Source organism: Hibiscus syriacus, unplaced genomic scaffold, assembly GCF_006381635.1.
Source record: "Hibiscus syriacus cultivar Baekdansim isolate YM2019G1 unplaced genomic scaffold, ASM638163v2 tig00111834_pilon, whole genome shotgun sequence".
Lineage (NCBI taxonomy): Eukaryota > Viridiplantae > Streptophyta > Magnoliopsida > Malvales > Malvaceae > Hibiscus > Hibiscus syriacus.
In genome coordinates this window covers 989988-1013288 of record NW_024063192.1, presented here as the reverse complement: position 1 = coordinate 1013288, position 23301 = coordinate 989988, and the positions used below count along the sequence as shown (strand labels likewise).

At 33.6% G+C, this 23301-nt stretch overlaps 3 protein-coding genes and 1 pseudogene across 6 annotated transcripts; 3 read left to right on the top strand and 1 right to left on the bottom strand.

Moving 5' to 3' along the window:
- Window positions 1-769: 769 nt before the first annotated feature.
- On the top strand, window positions 770-8802 carry LOC120171513. The gene is made up of 10 exons (XM_039179216.1): window positions 770-880; window positions 1184-1250; window positions 2505-2758; window positions 4422-5010; window positions 5491-6150; window positions 6348-6788; window positions 7467-7661; window positions 7837-7893; window positions 8383-8445; window positions 8531-8802. Exons 1-10 carry the CDS (start codon window positions 849-851, stop codon window positions 8612-8614), a joined length of 2442 nt encoding a protein of 813 aa, XP_039035147.1. The 5' UTR covers window positions 770-848; the 3' UTR covers window positions 8615-8802.
- A 1302-nt stretch (window positions 8803-10104) lies between these two features.
- Window positions 10105-10832, top strand: LOC120171522 (annotated as a pseudogene).
- A 956-nt stretch (window positions 10833-11788) lies between these two features.
- On the top strand, window positions 11789-13267 carry LOC120171517 (thioredoxin domain-containing protein 9 homolog). The gene is made up of 4 exons (XM_039179219.1): window positions 11789-11875; window positions 11963-12238; window positions 12563-12721; window positions 12826-13267. The coding sequence occupies exons 1-4, from the start codon at window positions 11855-11857 to the stop codon at window positions 12997-12999; spliced, it is 630 nt and encodes a 209-aa protein (XP_039035150.1). The 5' UTR covers window positions 11789-11854; the 3' UTR covers window positions 13000-13267.
- Window positions 13268-16651: 3384 nt separating this feature from the next.
- On the bottom strand, window positions 16652-19131 carry LOC120171520. 4 transcript variants are annotated; one of them, XR_005520879.1, is made up of 4 exons: window positions 18917-19131; window positions 18232-18392; window positions 17883-17953; window positions 16652-16755 (listed from the first exon to the last, which is right to left on the bottom strand). XR_005520879.1 is itself a non-coding variant. In XM_039179222.1 (4 exons), exons 1-3 carry the CDS (start codon window positions 19069-19071, stop codon window positions 17931-17933), a joined length of 297 nt encoding a protein of 98 aa, XP_039035153.1. In that variant the 5' UTR covers window positions 19072-19130; the 3' UTR covers window positions 16652-16755; window positions 17883-17930. The 4 variants fall into 4 exon arrangements, 3 of the variants coding, with proteins under 3 accessions (XP_039035153.1, XP_039035152.1, XP_039035154.1); XM_039179222.1 differs by having other exon boundaries at window positions 18274-18392; window positions 18917-19130; XM_039179221.1 differs by lacking the exon at window positions 17883-17953 and having other exon boundaries at window positions 18917-19130.
- Window positions 19132-23301: the final 4170 nt, after the last annotated feature.

Below are 23301 nucleotides of genomic sequence, written 5' to 3'. Positions count from 1 at the left end.
TTAATCACAACGTTTCACTTTGAGATAATAATTTTTTTTCTATACATTAAAACTATTAATTATCACAAAAATAATGTTCTAAAATAATAATTTTTTAACCTAAAATGAAACGTTGATTGTTAAAATGTCTTTTAAAATGGATTAAGAGATGAAGTAATTTTTCTATCAAATGTTGATATTTTTTTCTAAAATAAAACATTGAAGACTAAAATATTTTAAAAATAGAATAAGAGACAAAATGATTTTTTAATAAACATTGAGGGTTAATTTTGATATTATATTTAATTAATAAAAATGATCATCCAGTTCAGTTGGTAGAGCATAAGATTCTTAACTTTGAGGTCGTGAGATCGAGCCCCATGGAGAGTATTTCATAATTTGGAGGTCTCTTACGGAAGCTGCTTTCAACCTAGTGTTGGGAGCAGCCTACTATCTTACCTCCCTTTACCCATTACATACGAGAACAAGGGACAACCATTTAACCATACGATAATCTAATTTAAAATTCAAACGAAAATATTAATTTTTTCGTCAAATTTTCAATTACATTTATTTTCTATCATTACTTAATCTAAATTTGTCGCTTAGATTTTTCCAATTAGTAAACGTGTTTCCATATGTTATTTTCCGATATTGCCCATCAGATTCCGTCATTCTGCAAAATTCATGTGGTTTTCCAAGATCGCCCTTCTGATTCCCTGCAATATTAGCTGTGTAAAATGAAAGCAGCCAAATACAATTATTCAACAAATCCTTGAAAAATGGATTAACTGTTTTTTTCTCGCTTCTTTCTTTGTTCTTCTTCTTCTTTCTCTGGAAATCTTAAAGTTTTGAAGAGTTGAATCGCTATGGTCACCAAAATCCCAGCCTTGGGAGCAATGTAAGTTTCTGTTGTTCCTTTCGATCAATTTTTAGAAAATCTTTAATCTACTTCCTTATTCGACGGATTACACTTTTATCGCCTCGTTTACCGACTGTTTCTTTTGCTAGATTTTAATCTTTTGCGTGAAAACCTAGAATTTCTTGCTCGAAATGATGAAATGTCAACATGCAACCTTAGTTATTGATTACTTGTTTAATTTATTTTCCTAATTCTATTGCCTTCTGAACTACTTCTCCATTGAGTTGACATATGGAAGTTAATTTTTAAAAATGGAAATTATGCTGATGAGTTTGGTTGCAGATACATTGAATCATGCAGGAGGTACGGTGTCGCACCGAACTCTGGATTTTTATCTTCTCTCTTTAAGGTTTGTCCCGACTCCCGATAAGTTATTATTGAATTTTAGTATCGCAACATGTATTCTGTATGTTTCCCAATGCTTTGAAATGAACTCTTGAGTGTTGAGAAATTAGACGAATGCGGTCGGAGCTTCTGATCATTAGATTAGGAACCTCAAATTGGCTTTCCAGGCTTGTGATTTTTCTGATCATTCAGTCGTGCTATCAGTGTATTTCAATTGTAACGTTGAATATGAGACGGATAATTGAATATTCTTTACAGCTGTGTTATCTCGCGAGTGTGGTGCATTTAGTTATACTGCTGCGAGAGCAAGATTTTTTTTTTTTGGCATCATGCTTAATGTTTTCAAGTTCTTTGTTCAGACCTATTTTAGATGGTAGTTGGTAAGTTAGGAATAATTCCGATTATTATACATTGTGTGATCAAGATGTTCTAGGAGTTGGTTTTTTGGGGTTCAGTCTTGTTATGAAATGTTTGATTGTACACTGTGTAGATAATCATCCATCTAAAAGCCCAGGCATGTTGTTTATGCTTAATTCATCTATGATCATGCATGGAGTGATGCTTCTTGGTGAATTCTTATGATGGATGATTTGGTGAAGTGAAAAAGTTGTTTAGCTGGTTCTGTGGCTTACACGTGAACTAGTGAAACAGAAACTGGTTTGTTACGGCTAAGCATGGTTAGTGATGTTGCATGAGCAATGAATACTCTAGAAATTCAAGACTTTGAAGAAAATGCCCAAATATTTTTTAATTCTCAAATATAATCATATATTAGCAAATATCTAAAGCCCCCTAGAACTTTAACTCTGATTATTTGCATCCTGGTTCTTGGTTAATAAGATAAGAAATGTAATATTGATATCTGAATAATGTAGTCCAGATTGTTTTTGGTTGTAGCCTTTAGGTGTGCCTATTATGCTGGCACGGGGTTTGGCACCCTTTGGTACTAATGCACAAATCTTAGTGGTAGAAGAAGGCAAGCTGTTATATAAAGTCTCATTTGAATGTTTTTAACCTAATATCATGTCTAAAGCTCTGGCCGAAGGACTGCATCCTTCTTCTTTATCAAATGTGATGAAGAGAGATTGATTTCTGTGGTTAAATATGATAAGCATTAACCGTATTTTCTTCTCTCCTTGGATTTCTTGCGCTGAAGAAACATTATGTTTCTTCTTTTTTTGGTGCCTGTTTATAATTCTTTTTCTGATGGTCGTGCAAGTTAAATATGATAAATATCTTTTTTTATTGAACTTTTCAGGCTGATGTTAAAAGATCCCATCATGAGGTATGTATAATGGAGGTTTTATTGGACCATGTGAAGGATATTGATTTTCACCCTCTCCTTGAAGTGACTACGAGAATCAGTGAATCTGAGATTGAAGCAGTTGATGTGCTCAATGAATCATCTTGTGCATTGAATGGAGAATATGCTTTGTTACTGATGCGATCTATTGGTCAGAAACTTCGAATAGTTGATCTCCAGGATTTATCATTTGGGAAGGACTTCTTGCGGTATAACAGTGTTAATTATGCTTTAGCATGTAGTAAAGTATCTGATTCTCTACTTGTTTAAACGTGTCAGAATTTATACATGTCCCACGGAAGACCACTCCCTTCATTTTATTTTTGTTATTCACCTTTTATTTTATTTTGAATGTTTCAATATTAATGTTTTCTTTTTAAAAAGAATCTTGTGGTGTTAGCATTGGCATGCAATAATTGGATTTGTGTTCAAATTGTAAGAAGGTGGTGGTAGAAAAGAGATGAGGTTATGATTCTCATTTTTTAATTTTGTTCTATGAGTTCTTATAACTTAGTTCCTTCGTTTATTTCTTGGTACAATATTTTGAAGGTGATATATTCATTTGACATTTTTCTAATAACAACTGTCTAGCAGGGACAGAGGGTGTAGGTTCATATGAATCTTAAGGTATTTATGGTAAGTTTAAAATTCAACTAGGGTAGGGGAGGGGGTCATTGTACTTGCACTGTATGATAAAAATCAAGAAGTGAAGTTGATAATCAACATAAAGGGAGATTGACAATCAATAAACTCTCCATTGAAATATAAGAAACACCAGTGAGTTCTATAGTCATGAGTTAATGTTATCTATATATCATGTAATATGTTGAAACAACAGTTTCTGAAGAGTTAGATGAGTTTCCTCTCTTGGTAGTTCCCTCCAGATTTTCAGCTTGCAGCGTTTCACAATGTAGTAATAAATACTCTTTGCATTTATGCAGTTGCCTGAAGATATTAGGATGAAATCCTAAATCAGTGCGACTAGAAAAAGTACACATGGATTTAATCTGATTTCTATTTTTTAAAGAATCTATAACCTTTTAATGCTAGTTAAGAGTAAGATTGAGTAAATATTTAGCATATTTTCATTCAATAATTTTGATGATTGTGCTTTTCTGGTTTACTTTGCATCTTCAAGATAAATTTACTTCCTCTGGACCTGATCTCACTGTATATTACAAATGCTTTTGGAAGAAGCATGCAACTGATCTTTGCGAAAAAAGAAGTCTACATTGTCGAAGAAAATAAAAATCCCTATAGATCTTGACCATATAGCTTTCCTTTAGCTAAAAGTGGCTATCACTTGTCGCTTAGTTATATTTGGATCGGCTTAGAAGGGGATATCACGTGTTGTTTAGTTATATTTGGACAAGTTCAGCTGGGTACATCACTTGTCGTTTAGTTATATATGGATTGTCTTAGATGGGTTTTTCACTTGTCGTTTAGTTATACTTGGATCGGCTTAGATGGGGATATCACTTGTTGTTTAGATAATATTTGGATTGACTTAGATGGGGATATCATTTTTTCAATTTGGCTTTTGAAAGATTTGGTTCTTTTTCTCTTCCTATATTCCCCTCACCCCCTCTCTCCAATGAATCTGTTTGATATGTAAATTTGCTATACAAACCCAAGTTGTGTAATTCTGAGAATGTTCTTGAAAATGGTGATTTCTTTTGCTCCAAATATTATGTTAAATTTAGGTTCTCCTTCTCTCTCTATTTTGCTTATGTTTTCGTTTTGTAAGTTTTGTAAGTTGATTATGCATGTTAAGATAGTTGCTTTAGCTCTATCGGTAAACTTTGTGAAGTTGACTAAATGGTTTTATTTTATGTCTGATTTTTTTTGAACTAATTTGAGTTATACGACCAGGGATCTTTCTCAGCGAGGTCTACAATGCCAAGTTCTAAACTTGAGGTCTTCGCATTTTCGGAAGCTCAACTTGGTGGGTGAATTTATGTGGTTGCACTCCCTTAACCTTGACTATAGCACTACTCTCAGTAGCTTCCGTGAGGATTGTTTTTCTTGCATGCCGAATCTGATGTGTCTCTCAATGTGTGAGACCAGAGTTTCCAACTTATGGACTACAATTGCCGCACTTTCCAAACTTCATTCGCTGGTGGAGCTTAGGTTTCAAAATTGGTTATGCTGCAATGATGTTGGCTCCTCTGGATCATCCAGTGGTGATGATCAACCTGGACCCAGCAGTCAGCCAAACAATGTTTCTTTCCCTGGGATGCCACCTGTTAGTCTTGATATACTTATAGATCTTGATGTCGTGACTGAAAATGCAATAAGAAATTTGCTTCCATTCAGTATGAATCAGAATTTTCAAAGCACAAATGAGGAGTCTTCAGATGATAGTGAAATAGACTTTTCTATTCACCTAGAGAATTCTCACATGTACGCATCATCCAATGCACCTCCTGGGTGGAACAGAGAAAGTAATCTACTGACTGAGGTGAATCTATAGCCTCTAATCACCAGTTCCTTGATATATTTTGCTGATTTTGGGGGTATTAAGGTGCTAAAAGGAGAAGTTATTAGCTTCTTCTTTAATATCAAGGAGATATAATTTTGTGTCGGACAGATAATTCTTGATATGCTAGTTAAATTATTCAAAATTTGAAGTTATTTTAACGTTAGTAGTTATTCTTATTAGTATTTTCTTCTCATTTCTCATAATCTGTCTTAGTATTAGGTGGTAATTTATTTATTTTATAGATTGGAAAAGAATGAGAATGTGTTAGGATTTATTTGTGGTGTTCAACAAAATGTTTAGATTGGGGAATGTTTGTGAATACCATGTTAGGATTTAGTTATGGTGTTCAGTCTAAATTCCTATTTCCTAATTGAATCACTGACTATTAGAGTTGTTCTCCGGAGGTGGAGCCATGAATTATACTTGTCTTGTTTAATATCATTCTGATTTGTTTGACAGGTTTCTTCTTCTGCATTGTCAAATCAAAATGGAGTAGAGTCTTCTGAGGGTGCCTCCTCCTCAGGGCATGTTGCAGATGCTTCATTCAAGTACATTTCTGAACATGCTTCACCAATATGCTGTGAGAAACATTATAGGGAGTACATGATAGCTTCAATACCCCAGTTGAAAGTTTTGGATAACTTACCTATCAGAAATATTGACAGAGAAATGGCTAATAGGACTTATTTTAAACATTTTGAATCCCTTCCTTATAGAAGATACGATAAAGAAAATGTCGTTAGTATATTGCAGAAGCGTGAAACTAGAGCAAAGCACTCTAACCTACGAATACGAAAGCAAATGCCATTAGATCCTGCTGGGAAGTCACCATATTTTTATACCCGATCTCTTTGTGCTGCAAAAATGGGTTCTTCAGCTTGGCCATGTCTGCATTCACTGTCTATCACAAGCAGCGGTTTGGGAGATGAAAACAGGAGCTTTCGTCCAAGGCAGTTTGAGTATCATCCAACTAACTCCGGCCTAATGGTGTTTGGAACTTTGGATGGTGAAGTCGTTATTGTCAACCATGAAAAGCAGAAAATTGTTAGTTACATTCCTTCACTTGGAGCAATGAATAGTGTGTTGGGGCTCTGTTGGCTCAAGAAGTATCCCTCGAGGGTGAGTAAATACCATGACGCACTCCTAAGATAGGTTAAATTCTAGTGCTCTCTAACTTCATAGATGCATTTCCCTATATAACTTTATTTTCTTTTCCTTTTATGAATTTTATTGTTTTAGTAGAAAATTCACACTTACCGCTTTTAGAGATCTTAACAATTTATTGAGCTATCTGATCTTTTACCTTTTCCATTCAGCTGATAGCTGGTTCAGATAATGGCTCGCTGAAGCTGTATGATATTCAGCATTTCCCATCAACATCCAACATCATGCATGCTGGTTATGGTTCTGTCACCTTTGATGAGTTTGACCAATTAACATCTGTTCATGTTAACTCTACGGATGAACTCTTTCTTGCAAGTGGGTACTCAAAAAACGTGGCTCTGTATGATATCAACAGTGGAATACGGTTACAAGTGTTCACCAATATGCACCAAGAACACATTAATGTAGTCAAGTTTTCGAACCATTCTCCGACAGTTTTTGCCACTTCATCATTTGATCGGGATGTTAAAATGTGGGACTTGAGACAGAACCCGAGTAGGCCTTGCTACACAGCTTCAAGCTCTAAAGGAAATGTGATGGTCTGCTTCTCACCAGATGATCACTGTCTTCTCGTCTCAGCTGTTGACAATGAGGTAACTTTGTTAGTTTGAGAGTCTGGTGAAAAATTTCCATGTATTCGGACTTTGAATTTCATACTTGGTCTATTAATAGTAAACATGGTCCTTAAAATCTTTACTTAAGAAAATCAATGTTTCGTGAGAATAAATTTTGCTAGAAATTCTTTCTACGATTTTACTGCTTTCGGGAAAGATTTTCCGTGAATAGAGCTTGTGGTTTTCTTATGATAATCATTTTTGTTTTTCACTCATATTTCATTTTAGAGTTGTATCTTACCTGTGCAAGAGGCTGGATTCAAATTAAGCAGCCGCTGCTGCAAAGTTAGTGACAGTTCTTACAAACTACCACTTTGACAGGGTCATAATTTGGGTAATGACTCTCGTGGTTGTGGAAATGCCTCCATACTGTACTACCACGAGTATCCATTAGTTTCCCTTTCTATCGAAGTTGAAACTCATTGGCCAAGACTTGCAAAACTCAATTGAAATGTGCCTTTTCTTATTATTTGCACTTAGGCCGCTTGGTTCATTTTGGCTCTCTTCTTCTTTCTATATTTAAATTTTGCATTGCATTTTAATTGTAATTTGTTAGCATTTACTCCTTTTATAAGTATGTCTTTTAAATGAAGCCTTTACTTTGATTTTCTTATTGAAGTACATGTTAGTATGATTTTAACATGTTGACATTGACAGGTCACACAGCTTCTAGCTGCTGATGGACGCCTTCACCTGGATTTTAATATACCCACTACTGGCAGCTCCCTAAATTACACTCGGTCCTACTACCTGAATGGTAAGGACTATATCATAAGTGGGAGCTGTGATGAACACGTTGTCCGAGTTTGCTGTGCCCAAACTGGGAGACGTCTGAGGGATATTTCCTTGGAGGTATGTGTCTTTAAATTTGCACATATTTTGCCCAACATCAATGTTCTCTAATTTATGAAATATAGATAAGTGCAGACACTTGCCCAACATTGACCAAAATTTGTAAGGTTCAGAAATTTTAGTGTTTGTGCATATACCAAAAAGCGAGGGATATTCATGCATATATTTCATGCAGGGAAAAGCTCCGGGGAGTTCAATGTTTGTGCAGTCATTGAGGGGGGATCCCTTTAGGGTGAGTTAAACATTTTTCTGGTGGTATTTACCACCTCTATTATGTACGAAGCAGCATGTTGACATTTTGAAAAAATTTAGTCGATACTCTTTTTCCGGCGTGACTTACTTTTTGTTTTAAATTTTCGTTAAATACGCTGTTGTTTGTTTCTTATGGTTATATGAATTACATGTCTAGTAGAAGCATGCCCTCTTCTGCAGTGAACAAGATTTTGGTTACTGTCTTTTCCTTGCTTTACCTATTGCCTTTCGAATCATTTATATACCGGGTCAAACCGAACACATAAAAGAGCAGTCTTTTTTCGAGGAAGTTTCTTAGAGTAACAACGAACATCCGAATCAAATCAATTTTTAGCTGGTTTGACCATGATGTCGTTATATCTTATGAGTGAATTATTGTTTTGGTGCTTCTTCACACTTGGCATTTCCATTCAAGCTCGTATATAATAATACACTTGCCATTATCAATTTCAAATGTTATTGCTCCCAGGCTTTCAACATGAGCATCTTAGCGGCCTATACTCGACCAAGCTCGAAATCCGAAATAGTCAAGGTATGTCATATCTCGCATGGCTGTTTTCCTTTATATAGCCGGGTGTCTCGATATTGAAAGTGACGGCGAAAACCCTTCTTTTCAGGTCAATTTGCTGGCTTCTTCAGTGTGTAACAAGGAATCATCTCCTGGTGGGAGCACTTTCCTATTCAATAGCATGGGAGGTTAATTTATTCAACATTCAAAAGCTCGCATTATCTATCATGCTACCTTATCAAACTGTAAGTTGAGCAATCACAGTTTATACAGGTTAGAACATAGTGTATGTTAAACTGAGAAGCATCGTAAAATCTATATACAAGGATCATTATCGAATATATCGGCGATCGAAGCTCTTTTAACTCCACAAACGGAATTAAGAATTGCCTTGTGTTCTTAATATGAGGCAATTTTTTAATTTCGTTTGTGAAGTTAAACAGCTTAACTGTTGATGTATGGAATAATAATCTAATATTATATATATAATCTGAGTAATTAAACTTGGTACTTTGGAACCTGTTCTTGAAAATGCAACTCTTTCGAGATTAATCATTTTCATTGTCTATAAACTGGATTCAAATCTAACATTACTGGTTTAGCCTCTATTCAAAGTGTTCGGTTTTATTTTATTAAATTTGATTCGGCTTGGTTCTTAACTCCCAAGAAAAAATGGTAATCATTTGAACCGAATTCTAATTTTATTTATTTATTTTATAGTTAATTTGTATAATATAAAAATAAATATTTATATATAATTAGAGAAAATAACTTAAAATAGTTTTTTCCCTTTAAATTTTGCATGAATCTAATTGATACAAGTTTGGTTTTTCAGAAACCAAATGAATTTTAATAGTAAATAAATTGGAACCATCATGTATAGGGATGGGGTATAGGTTGGGCTTGGCTGAGTTTTTGCCCAAACATGAAACCAATCTCACCTGGATTTTAAAAAAATTTATCCGACTCGAAATTTGATACGATTTTTAAAATAGATATTGAATCAGATCGGATATGTATATATGATTAAATTTTTATTAAATAAAATAAAGATCTAACTAAAATCCGAGACAACCGGATCGAATCAAAATCTATAAGTCGAATCCATGCCGATCATTAATTATGTAACGTGTAATTTCATGAACGTGCCGGACTTCCTGATGATCATCGGTAGAGGTGTACAAAAAATCCGAATATTCGATTTTACGCAAAAAATATTCGAAATCGGATTTGGGAAAAATCGGTTTTTTTAAACCGGATCGGATATTTTAAAACCGGATAGTATAACCGGTTTGGGAAAAAATTGGACGAACGGATTTTTTACCGGATTAAAAACCGGTTTGAAAAAACCGGATAAAAAACTGGTTTTTTATCTGGAAAAAAATCCGGTCTGGGGTTTAAAAATCCGATCTGAGGTTTAAAAAATTAGATGACTGGATTTTTTACCGGATTAAAAACGGTTTTTTAAAAAAACCGATTTTTTTCAAACCGAAACCGGTTACACCGGTTACATCATCCGACCCTCCAAACCGGTTATGATCCGAACCGATTTTTTTATAAATCGGTTTTTTGGCTTAGTGAAAAAACCGGATCGATTTTTATCCGATCCGGATCGGATTTAAATCCGGCTATGTGCATCTCTAATCATCAGCAATACAGTTAACAGAACCTAGGGTTGAAGCGCAAATGGACAAAAACCCCAGAGAGATAAAGGATGCAGGGCAGCCAGCAAGCTCTAAATCCCACGGCGTGAAAAGTGCTTAAAGCCGAAACCCACCGCTCTATCCTCCTCGATATCCGCCATAAAACCTCCGGCTGTTACATACACTCCCTTGCTTGCTTTAGAAATCTACAACACTCGAACAAATTATCTCAAACCGCATGACAACAACAATTCGAAACCAAAAATGAAGATCTTGTTTGCAACTTTGCTGGTCGGCTCTCTTCTTCTAAGTTGCTCGGTCCTGGAAGCTGCCATGGCACAGCCTCGATCGCGTAAGCTAATAATAATAATAACACCCATTTTCTTCTTTCTTGCCTTTTTTTTTAACGCTGGTTTCTGGTGCATGGTTTAATGATTGGTGTTTGGAAGCAGCCTCGTGCGAGGGGAAGTGCAGGGCGAGGTGCATTAAGGCGGCGGTGTGGGATCGGTGTTTCAAGACTGTGGGATATGCTGCCAGGAGTGCAACCGTGTTCCATCTAGGACTTATGGGAACAAATACCAGTGCCCTTGCTATAGGGACAAGCTCAACAACAAGGGCAAGCCCAAGTGCCCTTGAAAACTTAAAGAAGAACCAAACATTTTTCGTCTCTTCAATTTCACGTTCGTTGTTTGCTTGCTTGCACCATGAGACGTGTGCATGTGTACATGGATGTAAACGGAAATAATCATTGCGTCTTTGTTATTTATATTTGTAGCGGTATTATTCTATATCTTCATTATTATCAACTACATTATTACTTTGTATTTATATTCAGAATAATCAGGTGCATAATTGAACTTCATTTATATTTAAGTTTATATAAGAAATTAACTTTATAATTACAAGATATTATTTTATTGAATCCTTCAACTATTAAAAGTTATAAAACAGTCATCAGCTATTTATATACTCTAAACTCGTCATTTTTAATTAAAAAATTGATAGTGATTTGAGTTGGAAGTCAATGTTCAGCTCAGACGGTCATCGATTTTTTAACAGAAAAAAACAAACAAACTCATACGAATAATTGGATGACCATTTTATGACTTTTAAGAGTTGAAAGATTTAACAAAGCAATAACCTATAATTGAGATTTCATTTTATAACTTTTAATAATTAGTTACCTATTAAATAATGTCCTCTAATTTGGACCATTATACAGGAATAGTATGTGAATGTCTAGTGCAATTAACTTTTGGATGGGATATGTATTTAGTACTTAAACTATTAATTTCGATTCGTTTTAGTACATAGACTTTCAATTTTTTCAAAACCATACCTAACGTTTAGTTTTCATTTTATTTTCATTTTATTTTACTACCTCACTGTTAAAAGTTTAATGCATTTAGTACTTAAACTATCAGTTTTGGTCTGTTTTAGTGACTAAACTTGCATTTTTTTCCTTAAAAAATAATGTTAAATTTTGAATGGGGTACTAAAATGAAACAAAAACTAAAGTTTTTAACGGCTAGATACTAAAATGAAAAAAAAACTAAACTTTAAATATGGTTTTGAAAAAAACTGAAAGTTTAGGTGCTAAAATAGATTAAAACTGATAGTTTAGGTGCTAAACGCGTAATTTACTCTTAACTCCTTTTTTTTTTTAAATTTCCAAACACAAGCGGCGTCGCTTTTGCTAATATATTCAGAAATCAAAGCGAAACAAATATCCCCATCACTCACTCAAGGTCCTCTTCCCAAATTCAATTTCGAATTTTGAAATTCCATCAATGGATTCAAAGATTGAAGAGGTAAACTTCAATTCAAATCCGTAAGCTTTCCTTTGCAAACTGTGGATCTTTGATTTTGTCTTCTAATTTTTTTGCATTGTTGTCCAGATCCTGGAGAAGCAGGTACTGACAGTGGCGAAGGCGGTGGAGGACAAGATCGACGAAGAGATTTCGGCGTTGGATCGACTCGACGACGACGATCTGGAGGCTATCAGAGAGCGGAGGTTGCAGCAGATGAAGAAGATGGCGGAGAAGCGGAGCCGTTGGATCGGTTTAGGCCACGGTGAATACTCTGAGATTCCGGCTGAAAAGGACTTCTTTTCAATCGTTAAAGCTAGTGAGCGAGTCGTTTGCCACTTCTACCGCGAAAACTGGCCCTGCAAGGTACTGCGTTTCTTCTTTTTCTTCTTTCGTAATCATTCAAAGTTCTAGTTATGAATTCGGTCCTCAAAGTGTATGAGAATTGAGAAATTAGTCCAATTGTTGTAAAACACCTGAACTTGAACCATGGATTTTGCTAATCTGTTGCATATAAATTACTGGGCTACTGATTTTTGTTAATTTGGTGCATATATATCATTAAACTGCTGACAAGTTAAAGTAGAGAGATTAACTTTTCAGTTTCTGTAAATTAGAGATGAAATTCTTAGTTAAACCTTAGTCAAGTTTTAAGGCAAATCAATTCATCTCATTGGACTTGAATTGCAGGTGATGGACAAGCACTTGAGTGCATTGGCAAAGCAACATATCGAGACTCGGTTCGTGAAAATCCATGCCGAGAAAAGCCCGTTCTTGGCCGAGAGGCTCAACATTGTTGTTCTTCCTACACTCGCCCTTATAAAAAATGCCAAAGTGGATGATTATGTGGTATTGTTAATGCTTGTTTCCGACATCAAAGATATAAAATGTAACATCCGAATTCGATCATCTTGTTTCTGCTGGGGCTGACAGCTGATGTGTTTCTTTTGCAGGTGGGATTTGATGAGCTTGGAGGAACGGATGAGTTTTCCACTGAAGATTTGGAAGACAGATTGGCTAAAGCGCAAGTCATCTTCTCCGAAGGTGAATCGTCATCGAAGGCCGGAGCACAGACCAAAAGGAGTGTCCGACAAAGCTATAACCCGGACTCATCTGATTCGGAGTAACTATGGGTTTGTGTCGACATGTAAGCTTTCTATATATGCTTCAATGGAAATCAATAGGATACATCAGCATCATCATTCCATCTTTAAGCATTAAAAGCAAATGAAGAGAGTAACATTTCTTGTATGAAACAGTTCAGTCATTTCGACATATGCTCGATCTAATTTTGCTTCAGTTCTTGTTTCTGTTTATACATTCCGATTCGCGAATCGGAGTCGAATATCTCAGCAGAGGGATATGAGCCGAATGATCAACTGCTTCTTGATTGTATATGCATTTTCTTAAAACTGCAAAGCTCAAATTGTTACAAATTCAGTTTTCATAAAATAGAGGGATGAGATTCATAATTACACCAACAATATTCCATTAAAACTTCTAATAAAAGATAGGATTAAATATGTAGTTGAGCACCATCAAATTTTGCAAAGCTCAACATACGAAATTATATTTTTATTTAGGGTAAATTACGTATTTAGTACTCAAACTATTTATTTTTGGTTCGTTTTAGTACGTAAAGTTTAATTTTTGTTTCATTTTACTACTCATGGTTAAAAACTTTAGATTTTGTTCATTTTAGTACCCGTTCAAAATTTAATGTTAAATTTTAAAAAAATTGAAAGTTTTGGTACTAAAAGGGATTAAAATTGATAGTTTAGGTACTAAATAAATTAAGTTTTTAACGACGGGGTGTTAAAATAAAATAAAAATTAAATGTTGGGTATAATTTTTAGGAAAAATTAAAAATTTAGATACTAAAATTAATAATTTAAATATTAAACACGTAGTTTACGCTATTTTTTATAGGTACATAATTTTATTTAGTTTACAATATGACAACAATGAGGAATCTCAGTTTGTCCTTACTAGAGCGCAATACTTATCTTTAATGGGCACACATTGTAAGACCCTTAATGCGTTTAGTTGATAGTTATTATAAACCATAATTATTTTATGTTTGATTTAAAGACAAATTGAGCTCCATATATTTTTTTGGCATTTTAATTTCATCCAATAATCAAAATTTGATTTGAAATAAGTATGTTTTTCAGGCAAAGACAGGATGATGGACTATATATTTAGACTATTAATTCGAACTTTGAAGATAAAATATTATTAGAAAGACAATGATATTATCGAGAAAAAATTAAACCCTAAATTCTAAATCTTAAATCTATCATTTAATTAATTCGTTAAATTTTATTTGATTTAATTGCTTCGTATATCTTCAAATTATGATTAAGATTTTAAATTACTATAAAAGTATAATATGGTTTAATTCTCAAAGTATAATTATTATTATATCAATCAATCATGTTTTAATGCGAATCTAGTTATCAACTTTAGCTCAAGTCTTGCATAGCTTAAATTTTAAATATGTGTGTAATTATGACATGAATAACTTGATTACGATATATTAAAAAAAATACTTTTTTTATCATAGAGTTTGTTCGAGTGGTAAACAATTTAATATCGTTTAAGCAAGTCTCGAGTTCAAGTTTTTCTGTATGCAGGAAATCTCCGTAGGGAGACTCACTCAATAAGACCAGGTGTGCGACACAGATCAGTCAGAATTATTCAATGCAAAAGCAAAACCCTAGAATCGGAAGGGCAACAAAAAGAATACGTCTCTTAAATTTCATTTCTTTTATCTAATGCATCATATCTGAATTGCACGTGTAATAAATATATATGTTTTTTTAATAGTCTAGAATAATTATAAGATAATATATATTATACTTATAAACACAATTATTTAAACCCAAATTTTTTAAGAATAATAATCCTTTATGCGAATACTTTTCCATCTTACTATTAATTTTGAAATCAGACACCTTCAACTTGAACTCTTGATTTTAAAATCTTAAATTAATGGTGCGTTTGGTTTACGGAATGTAAGATTATCGGCGGGAATAAGATTACCGGTGGGAATAAGATTACTGAGAATGTTGTATTTTGTGTTTGATTCGTTTAGCAGAAATGTAAGATTACAGTAATTGGTTAAAGTAATAAAAGATTATTTGAATTTATATTTTACCAAATTATCTTTATTATATATTTGTTTTGTAACAAGTTGAATTCCACTATAATATTACTATAATTAATTTATATATATTTTTAAAAAATTTTAAATTCATAAAATTTATATATATATATATATTTTTACAAAATTGAAAAGATAAATAGGTTTAATGAAAGGGTAAAATTTTATTTTAACCCTTGAATTTCATATAAAATTCTAATTATGGATTTTTTTTGTAAATCTAAAATAGTTTAAGGATAAATTTGTAATTTAACTTTCATAGAATTTTTTTTATTCAACGAGAGAAGAAAGATATTTTTGAAAAAAAAATAAGGGCATTTTAGTCCAAAACGCAGGGAATGTAACAATACCTAAGGAAATGGGTAATCACATTCCCGGTAATATACCCCCAAAATACCACTGTTCGTAATAACTTATTACTGGGGTCTGGAAATGTTTGCCAACCAAACGGGGGAATGACATTTCATTCCCCCAGTAATATGAGATACCCTGAACCAAACGCCCCCTAAAAGTCATTTTCGTTTTAGAAGCATTATTATTGGCGGGAGGCCAAAATAATCAATACTTACGAGGATAGAGTGATATTTTGATTTTAGAGTATTGTTTTATTAAGTGCATCGATTATTAAAGGTTATAAAATGATCCTTCGAATATAGAGTATTGTTTTGTTGAGTCACTCGACTATTAAAAGTTACAAAATGATCACTCGACTATTCATTAGGTTCCAAACTCGTCCATTTTCGTTAAAAAACGATAGTCGTCTAAGCATGACGATAATTTTTTTCTAAAATTACAAAAAAAACAAATCCCTAACCTTAACCTGCCTTACTGGCCAAGGTTGCCATCGTTAACGTCGCCCTTGTCAGCTGTCATCTTCCCTGCCATCGTGTGCATCGTTGGAGACACGATTTTGTCGTTTCCTTCGTCAAAGATGCGACATTATCGTCGAGTTTGGCTTGTCATAGGGTAAAGGTTCTGGTGAATGTTCGATCGACGTCAAACGACGATGGCCATCATGATTAGAGATTGAAATTTAAGTTTTCAAAATTTTTTTTTAGTTTTTCAAAATTTTGAAGTTTTTTTTAACCATACAATTTTTATTTTTTTATTTTAAATAAAATTTTTAAAATAACTAGAACGTGACATATACCACTTAAATAACAGTGAAATTCAATGATCTGAGCACCTAAAGTAGAACGATCGAAAAAGAGTTTGAACACCTACTTGAAAAAAGTAGTATAATTTTTATCACTTATTTTACAATTAAGCCTTCTCTTATTTATGAAGGTTAGATGGAGCTTCAACCATCCATCAGCTAATCAGGAAATCGCTGTCAAAAGTGCTTACGAAAACGCCATATCCGAAAGAAAAAATGGAATGTGGAGAAGATGATTGATATATGGTGTACTCATTGTTATTAATTTTTGAGTTTCCAACTTGAAAGATATTCTAAGCTGTCAATACCATGCATCAGGCATCACATGACGAACTAAATCACAAACCAAAAGGAACTGATCAATCGGAGCAAGACTAATGTCCCGAACACGGAGATCGTTAAGAGAATTACGGGTTTCTTCCTCGGTGGTATCGTAAAACAAAACATGTCTTTTTATTTGATAATCTGTTTACTCAGAAGACCTAGCCTCTGATTCCCAAAGTGACAAACTAATCTCATACACCCTCATTCTGCTGTGCTCATCCATGGCCTTTCAAGTACCTGCAATGGAAACACAAGAAGTTATCCTCATCGTTTCGGATAAGCTGTCAAACCACAGCAAGCTTCAAGTTGTATCAAATTCATTTGTTATTCAACATTTGTTATTCAATTTCAATCAATGAATGCCATTGGAATCTGTTTTACTTGTATGAAAAAGCGATACACCACAAATTGTCGGGCACAGACAGTATAGGAAAGAAACAAAAAGATTTAAGCGATGACCTCAAAAATGAATGTTCTAATTATAGAAAAATCGTCGGGCACAGAGCATTCAAAGAGTGCAAGCATTCCCAATGAACAGCATAATTCATACCAATATTTGACACTACGTAACATAACATGATGTCGAGTTAACTACAATGTACTACATCACCGGCATGAATGTTCACTGCACACTAAGGACCAAATATTTGGAACAGGCGAACAGCTAAAGTAAACAAGTAAAGATCTATGTTACTACGACCCTTCATTTTTCCCCGAAGTATTTGCTTCCAACATCCTATGTCTGACACATATTCAAACATGGTAGTGGGGTATGATCCTCTAAATATATACAAAAAAATGTAGAGACAATTGAGTGTAGCCGTGCTAGATATTACCCATATCTAATACCCAATGCCTGAATTTGAGTAATATAAGTAAAGACACAATTTTTTATTATAGTTTAACAAAAGGAAAAAGTATGATGTAATAGTAAAAACTAAAAACATCTAGTACTGAGAAGCAAGAAAACATCAATTAAAAACCGAGTACAGTTTCTTTACTTATTAAAAGGCATAGGATCATATGTAGATTACAGCGCATGCATTCCAGGATCAAAGTTAGGAATTAGCATTTCGTAGCGACTTATTTAACAAGGAAGTACTAGGTCTTTAGATCAATTTATTTTCTCATATAGCCTACGACAATGGCAGCACTGAGTGACCAACATACTAAAGAGCTAGTTTCTTCAGAGAAGAAAGAGGAAAAAGGTTAAAATATGTCGAGCAAAAGAACAATAAAATCCTTTGTTTCTTAGTTTATATATCCAAGTCCTTTAGTTTTCAAGTTACTCGGCATGAATATGCTTAGTAAGTACATTTTTCATGATAAAAGGTGAAACAATAGTAAGAAAAATATGAACCTACAAAGTCGTACAATTCTCCATCCTTTGGCCGATTGAAAGTCGACGTGCATCAGCCATCTTTTCCATTCCTCCCTATATAAACCAATCCCGTTTCCTTTTAATTAACTGAATTTAAAGAACTAACAAATTCACCTAATTTACGCCTGTTTAGGTGAGTTTAACAAGACAAACATAAAGCAATTATAAGGAAACCCAATTCTTTTTCCTTGTCCCATTAACAGCAATATAAACGCAATTGTGATTTTTTTTTGCAAATTTGAAGTTATTCAAGTCTCAAGAGAAGTGAATAACAACAATCGGGAAAAGCTCCGCTTTTCGTTTTCATGTACCCAAGAAATAGTAAGACTCACAAAGAGAATACTAGCGATCCTGACAAGTTCGGCAGAAGGTACCGTGAGACAGCTCGCAACAAGCCCGCACGTTAACAGTCAGGTGTGATGTGAGACAAGCTGTGGGAATCATGCTATTCAGAGGCAAGAATGACTGGAAACATCCCAATTCTCCAAAATTTCTGAAAAAAACAAAAAGAAAACCATAATCAAGCTTCATTTTTTTCAAATAAATCAATTTTGACCATGCTATTCAGAGGCTAGAATGATTGGAAAACATCCCAATTCTCCTAAATTTCTGAAACAAACATAAGAAAACCATAATCAAGCTTCATTTTTTTTCAAATAAAACAATTTTGACCATGCTATTCAGAGGCAAGAACGATTGGAAACATCCCAATTCTCCTAAATTTCTGAAACAAACATAAGAAAACCACAATCAAGCTTCATTTTTTTCATATAAAACAATATTGCCAACAAGTTCCACTGATTTATATGGCCTTTGAAATTTAAGAAACCATTTTAACAAGACAATAAACGCGGCATGAATTGGACTTCGCAGCTAATAAATCTCCACTAACACTCATTTCTAATCAGTTACAGCAAAATATGAAAACGATGTTGACTGAAAAATGAGCAAACTCCTGTTTTCTTCTCTCTTTTTTTCAACCGATGGGGAGTCAAAAGAGGTGTTCAGAGCAATGACCTGATTGGAGCATAAGAGAGGCGGCGGGACTGGAGGCGGGGAGCAGAGGAAGTCGGGGGACGGAGACGGGGCAGCGGCGGAGGGGAGCGGAGCGAAGGAGCCCTTGCGGCGGAGATGACGGAGCGGGAGAAGGATCCTGTACTGCGCCAAGCCATTTTCACAGTGAAAACTGTAGCGTCCGATGGAGAAGCTGAACGTAGTAGTAGTCGAGTAAAGGCTCCGGTTAGGGTTTAAGGGTGGAAATGGGTTTTGCTTACTTTTCCCAGTTTAACAAAGCTGATCCATTTACAACTCTTATTGGGCCTTTCAATTGCTTCAAACTTATCCACCCTAAAATTTATAATAAAATAAAGGTAATTTTAATAAAATATAAAATATTTAATTTCTTGCACGAACCGACTGACCTCGGTGATAAAAAATTGTTGTTATTCCTTGATGCATCGAGTTCAACACTAGGAATATCAAGGGAACGAGCATTCAATGCCAAATGGTTAAAAGTAATATTTAAACAGATATTACCTTATATTTATCTCCGATTTATAAAAAAAAATATTATTCTATTCTTAATAAGAGTATAAATGAAAATTGGAGCAATTAAACATATACTCAACTTGGTTAGATGGTAAGCAAATTGATATCACTTAAGTAAATCTTGAATTCGAGCTCTTGTATATGTATAAAATCATCGCTGAAAGATTCATTTAACAAAGTCAAATGTACGACGCACGTTGATCTGGATTAATTACGACAAAACCTGGAAAATGAGATAACAATTAAAAAAACACTGCAATGAACTTTGAATTATAATTTTTTGTTATAAATATAACAATTAATTATGAGCCACAAAGTTGTTTACCATTTGCAACCCTTCACTCTCAAAGCCGAAAGAGTATCTTATAAATCATGTTGACTTCAAAATTCCATTGAAAAGACTTCACTCAGCCTTATACAAAATCAAGGACGGACACATGATTTTAATTTGAGGAACGACATTAAACTTATAAAATTTTAGAGTGGACAAAATATATTTTCGATAAAAAATATATAAAAAATCTAAAAACATGTGTCAATTTTAAATTTTTAAATGAACGACCTACATTAATACCACGTGAGTACTTAAGCACATGCGACATCACATCATTGTTTAAGCACACATGATACATATCATAACAGCACTTACACATAAATGATAGTACCACATAACACTTAAGTATGCTTAAAAATGTCTTGTCAACATTTAAGTACAAATAACAATACCATGTCATCACTTTAGTATAATTAAATGTACCACAATCAATGATAAGTATTAATCATTAATTAATTAATTAATTAATGACTTCTATAAAAAAAGTTAATTTCAATTAAAAAAAATAGAACATTAAGAACTAAAACAGTTTAAATAAAACAAAAAAAGGCATAAGAAGATCCGATACTTTTGAAAAAAAATCAATGCGTCTATTGTATTCTTTTTTTCTCTCAAAGTGACCCTCCAACTCATAAAACAAACTCAGTGGCCCTTTGATCAACATTTTCTAATGTTGGTCATTATGATACTAATGTGACAGTTCATAATACCGAAGTGGTAGTTTATTGTGCTGATATGACAGTCCATATGCTATGTTTGAGTTACCAAATTAGCTTATCTGTCATGTCATCAACCACCGTAGATATACATATAAGCACTATGGACCGCCATGTCAACATTATGAACTACCACGTTAGCACTGTAACAAAAAAAAATATTGGTCAAAATGCTAAATTGAGTTATTTTCTAAGTTGAAGGGTTACATTAAGAAAAAAATAATAATACGATGACCACATTATTTTTTTAGAGGAGAGAAACATATGATATCTTTTTGCCTTTAAATAATGACATGAGAATAAAGTAATATTCTGATAAATATTAAAAACAAATTTTAATATAACAATTTTTTTACGAAGTAGAGATAGGAAATTCATAATTACACGTAAAACCAATAAAGGTACGCTCACCAACCACAAATCTTTTGAATTCATTCCTTTTGTTCATATTTAATCTCACCAAGTCAAAACCGTGGGGTTTACGTTTTCAAAACCCTAATTTTCCAAATTTTCGACTCACGATCCACAAATGTCGAATCTCTACTACGTATGTATATATAACCCCATGCATCTAAAATTTCGAATCACATCCACAGGCCTAAGCAAAAACTAGAAGTAAACAATGGGTTATGCCCATCTTGTCCAAATTCTCAATATCCTCACCATCTTCATCTTGTTTCTATTGCTCTCAAACTCTTTGCATGCTGAAGGCTCAAGGTTCTTAAAACACTATCAGGGTCTTCCGTCTTCATCTCCTTCTTCGAATTCGTATTCTGAGGGTTTTAGTATAAGTAGAGCTTATTCCGGTCCCAGCCGGCGTGGACCTGGCCATTGATGGATGCCGTCGCCATCGTCTTAAACATTTTTTTTTACCATTACAAGCACATAACATTACAAGGTTCAGTTGAGGAGCTAAGGAGAATATACTAGGTAATCAGTGCAGTATGTTCGTGCATGCACACCAAGGTCTAAGCACCATCAAAGTGGGGTGTGGGTTATTATATATATATATATATATAGGGTCGGGACTAGGACGTTGGAGGCCCTATGCAAATTATTAAAAAGATATCCTTTATCGTAAAATGAGTTGACCCAAAAAAAATGAGATAAACTTTACAGCTGTAGCATAGTACTAATTATTGGTATTTCTCATAACTTCCTTCGAACATAGCTTTTTGGACTCTATTTTGATAGTTTAATCATCTAAGGTAATACCAATAACCTCATTGTGAATTTTTTGGACCCTTACTATTCCGGGGCCCTATTCCATCGTGCACATTGCGCATGCCTAATCCCGATCTGTATACACACATTATATATATATATATATATATATATTTCGATTGCTTCAAGATAATGTATATACATTTAATCTGTATGTAATGTAAATGATCTTTTTATCAAACAAATTAATGTAACATTATTAATATATGGTTTGATATTTTATTCGGTTTTCATTCCTTTCTCATCAGCATCAAAGCAAATTAAAAGAAATCTATCTCTCTCTCTAAACTCATAATATATGACATATTTATTGTTATATATTTTAAAAATTTTAAAAATTATTAATAAAAAAAATAAGTGGTTGAACTTTACTTCGAAAAATGATTCGGCGTCTAAAGAATTTTTCGTTAAAAATTGGTGTCTAAAATTTTCTCAATTACATTTTTAAGTGTCCACCGTTATATTTTTTATTTTTTAATAATGAAAATATTATTTTTAATGAAAAATAAAAAAAAACTTTACAAAAGAACCCCAAACTTTTAATGAAATTATAAAAAACTCAAAAAAACTAAAATATATCATTTCAACCCGTTACCATGGTGGAACACTGGAGGAGCACCGACGGTGCGACGACGAGGATGGGTTTTAAGCGGAATTGGATGGTGGTGATGATGTGGCATATGGACGTCGGGATCGGTCGATATCAACGAAAAATAGCGACGGTAGCTTAAAATCCGATGAAACTTCGAATGCTTCTCCATAACAAACGGTGGCAGCTTACGAAAGGTCACTGGGGGTTTTGATCGAAGGTTGATGTCAGTGCCGATAACAGTGGCGATGATGGTCGCCGACAGGCGACCTATTGCAGAGGCGGGGGGAAGGGGAGAGGGAGTACGTGGGGGCATTGTTCCTTATATATATATAAATAATTTTTTTTAAAAAATAAATTCTCGAAATTATCATAATGTTACACGTGTCACTTAATGATCAATTAACGATGATTTTTAACGGATGACACCTAAATGTATAACTTTAGAAACATTAGGTACATATTTTTAGCAAAAAAAAAATAGACACTAAAACATTTTTTAGGCAAATTTCATACACTTATTTTTTTAACCATTTAAAACTTCAAATCGAGATCTAAATAATACGTTAAATTTATTAAGTCGAATTATTTTATTAGTTATTATATTAAGCATAAATTATATATTTAATTCTTATCTTTATAATTTAATCATTTTACATCTTTATAATTTAATCATATTATCCATGCATTGTTTGAGTTAGGAATGAAATTTTAAAATTAACTAAATTACAATGCAAAGACTAAATTTATATTTTATGTATAGTATTGATGTCAAAAGTTGACCATAAGATATGTGGTGGGTAGCCCTTTAACTCCATCCACCGACTAAATCAAAACTATTTTTTTTTATTAAATTAATATGATAATAAAATATTATATGTTTTAAATACTTTCAATTATTTAACGATAAAAGCTCAGTCACCAATGTTGTAGTTCGTTGGTACTTTTATCCAAAATCTCTAAGAATAACAATCATTTCTTTAACTGCCGG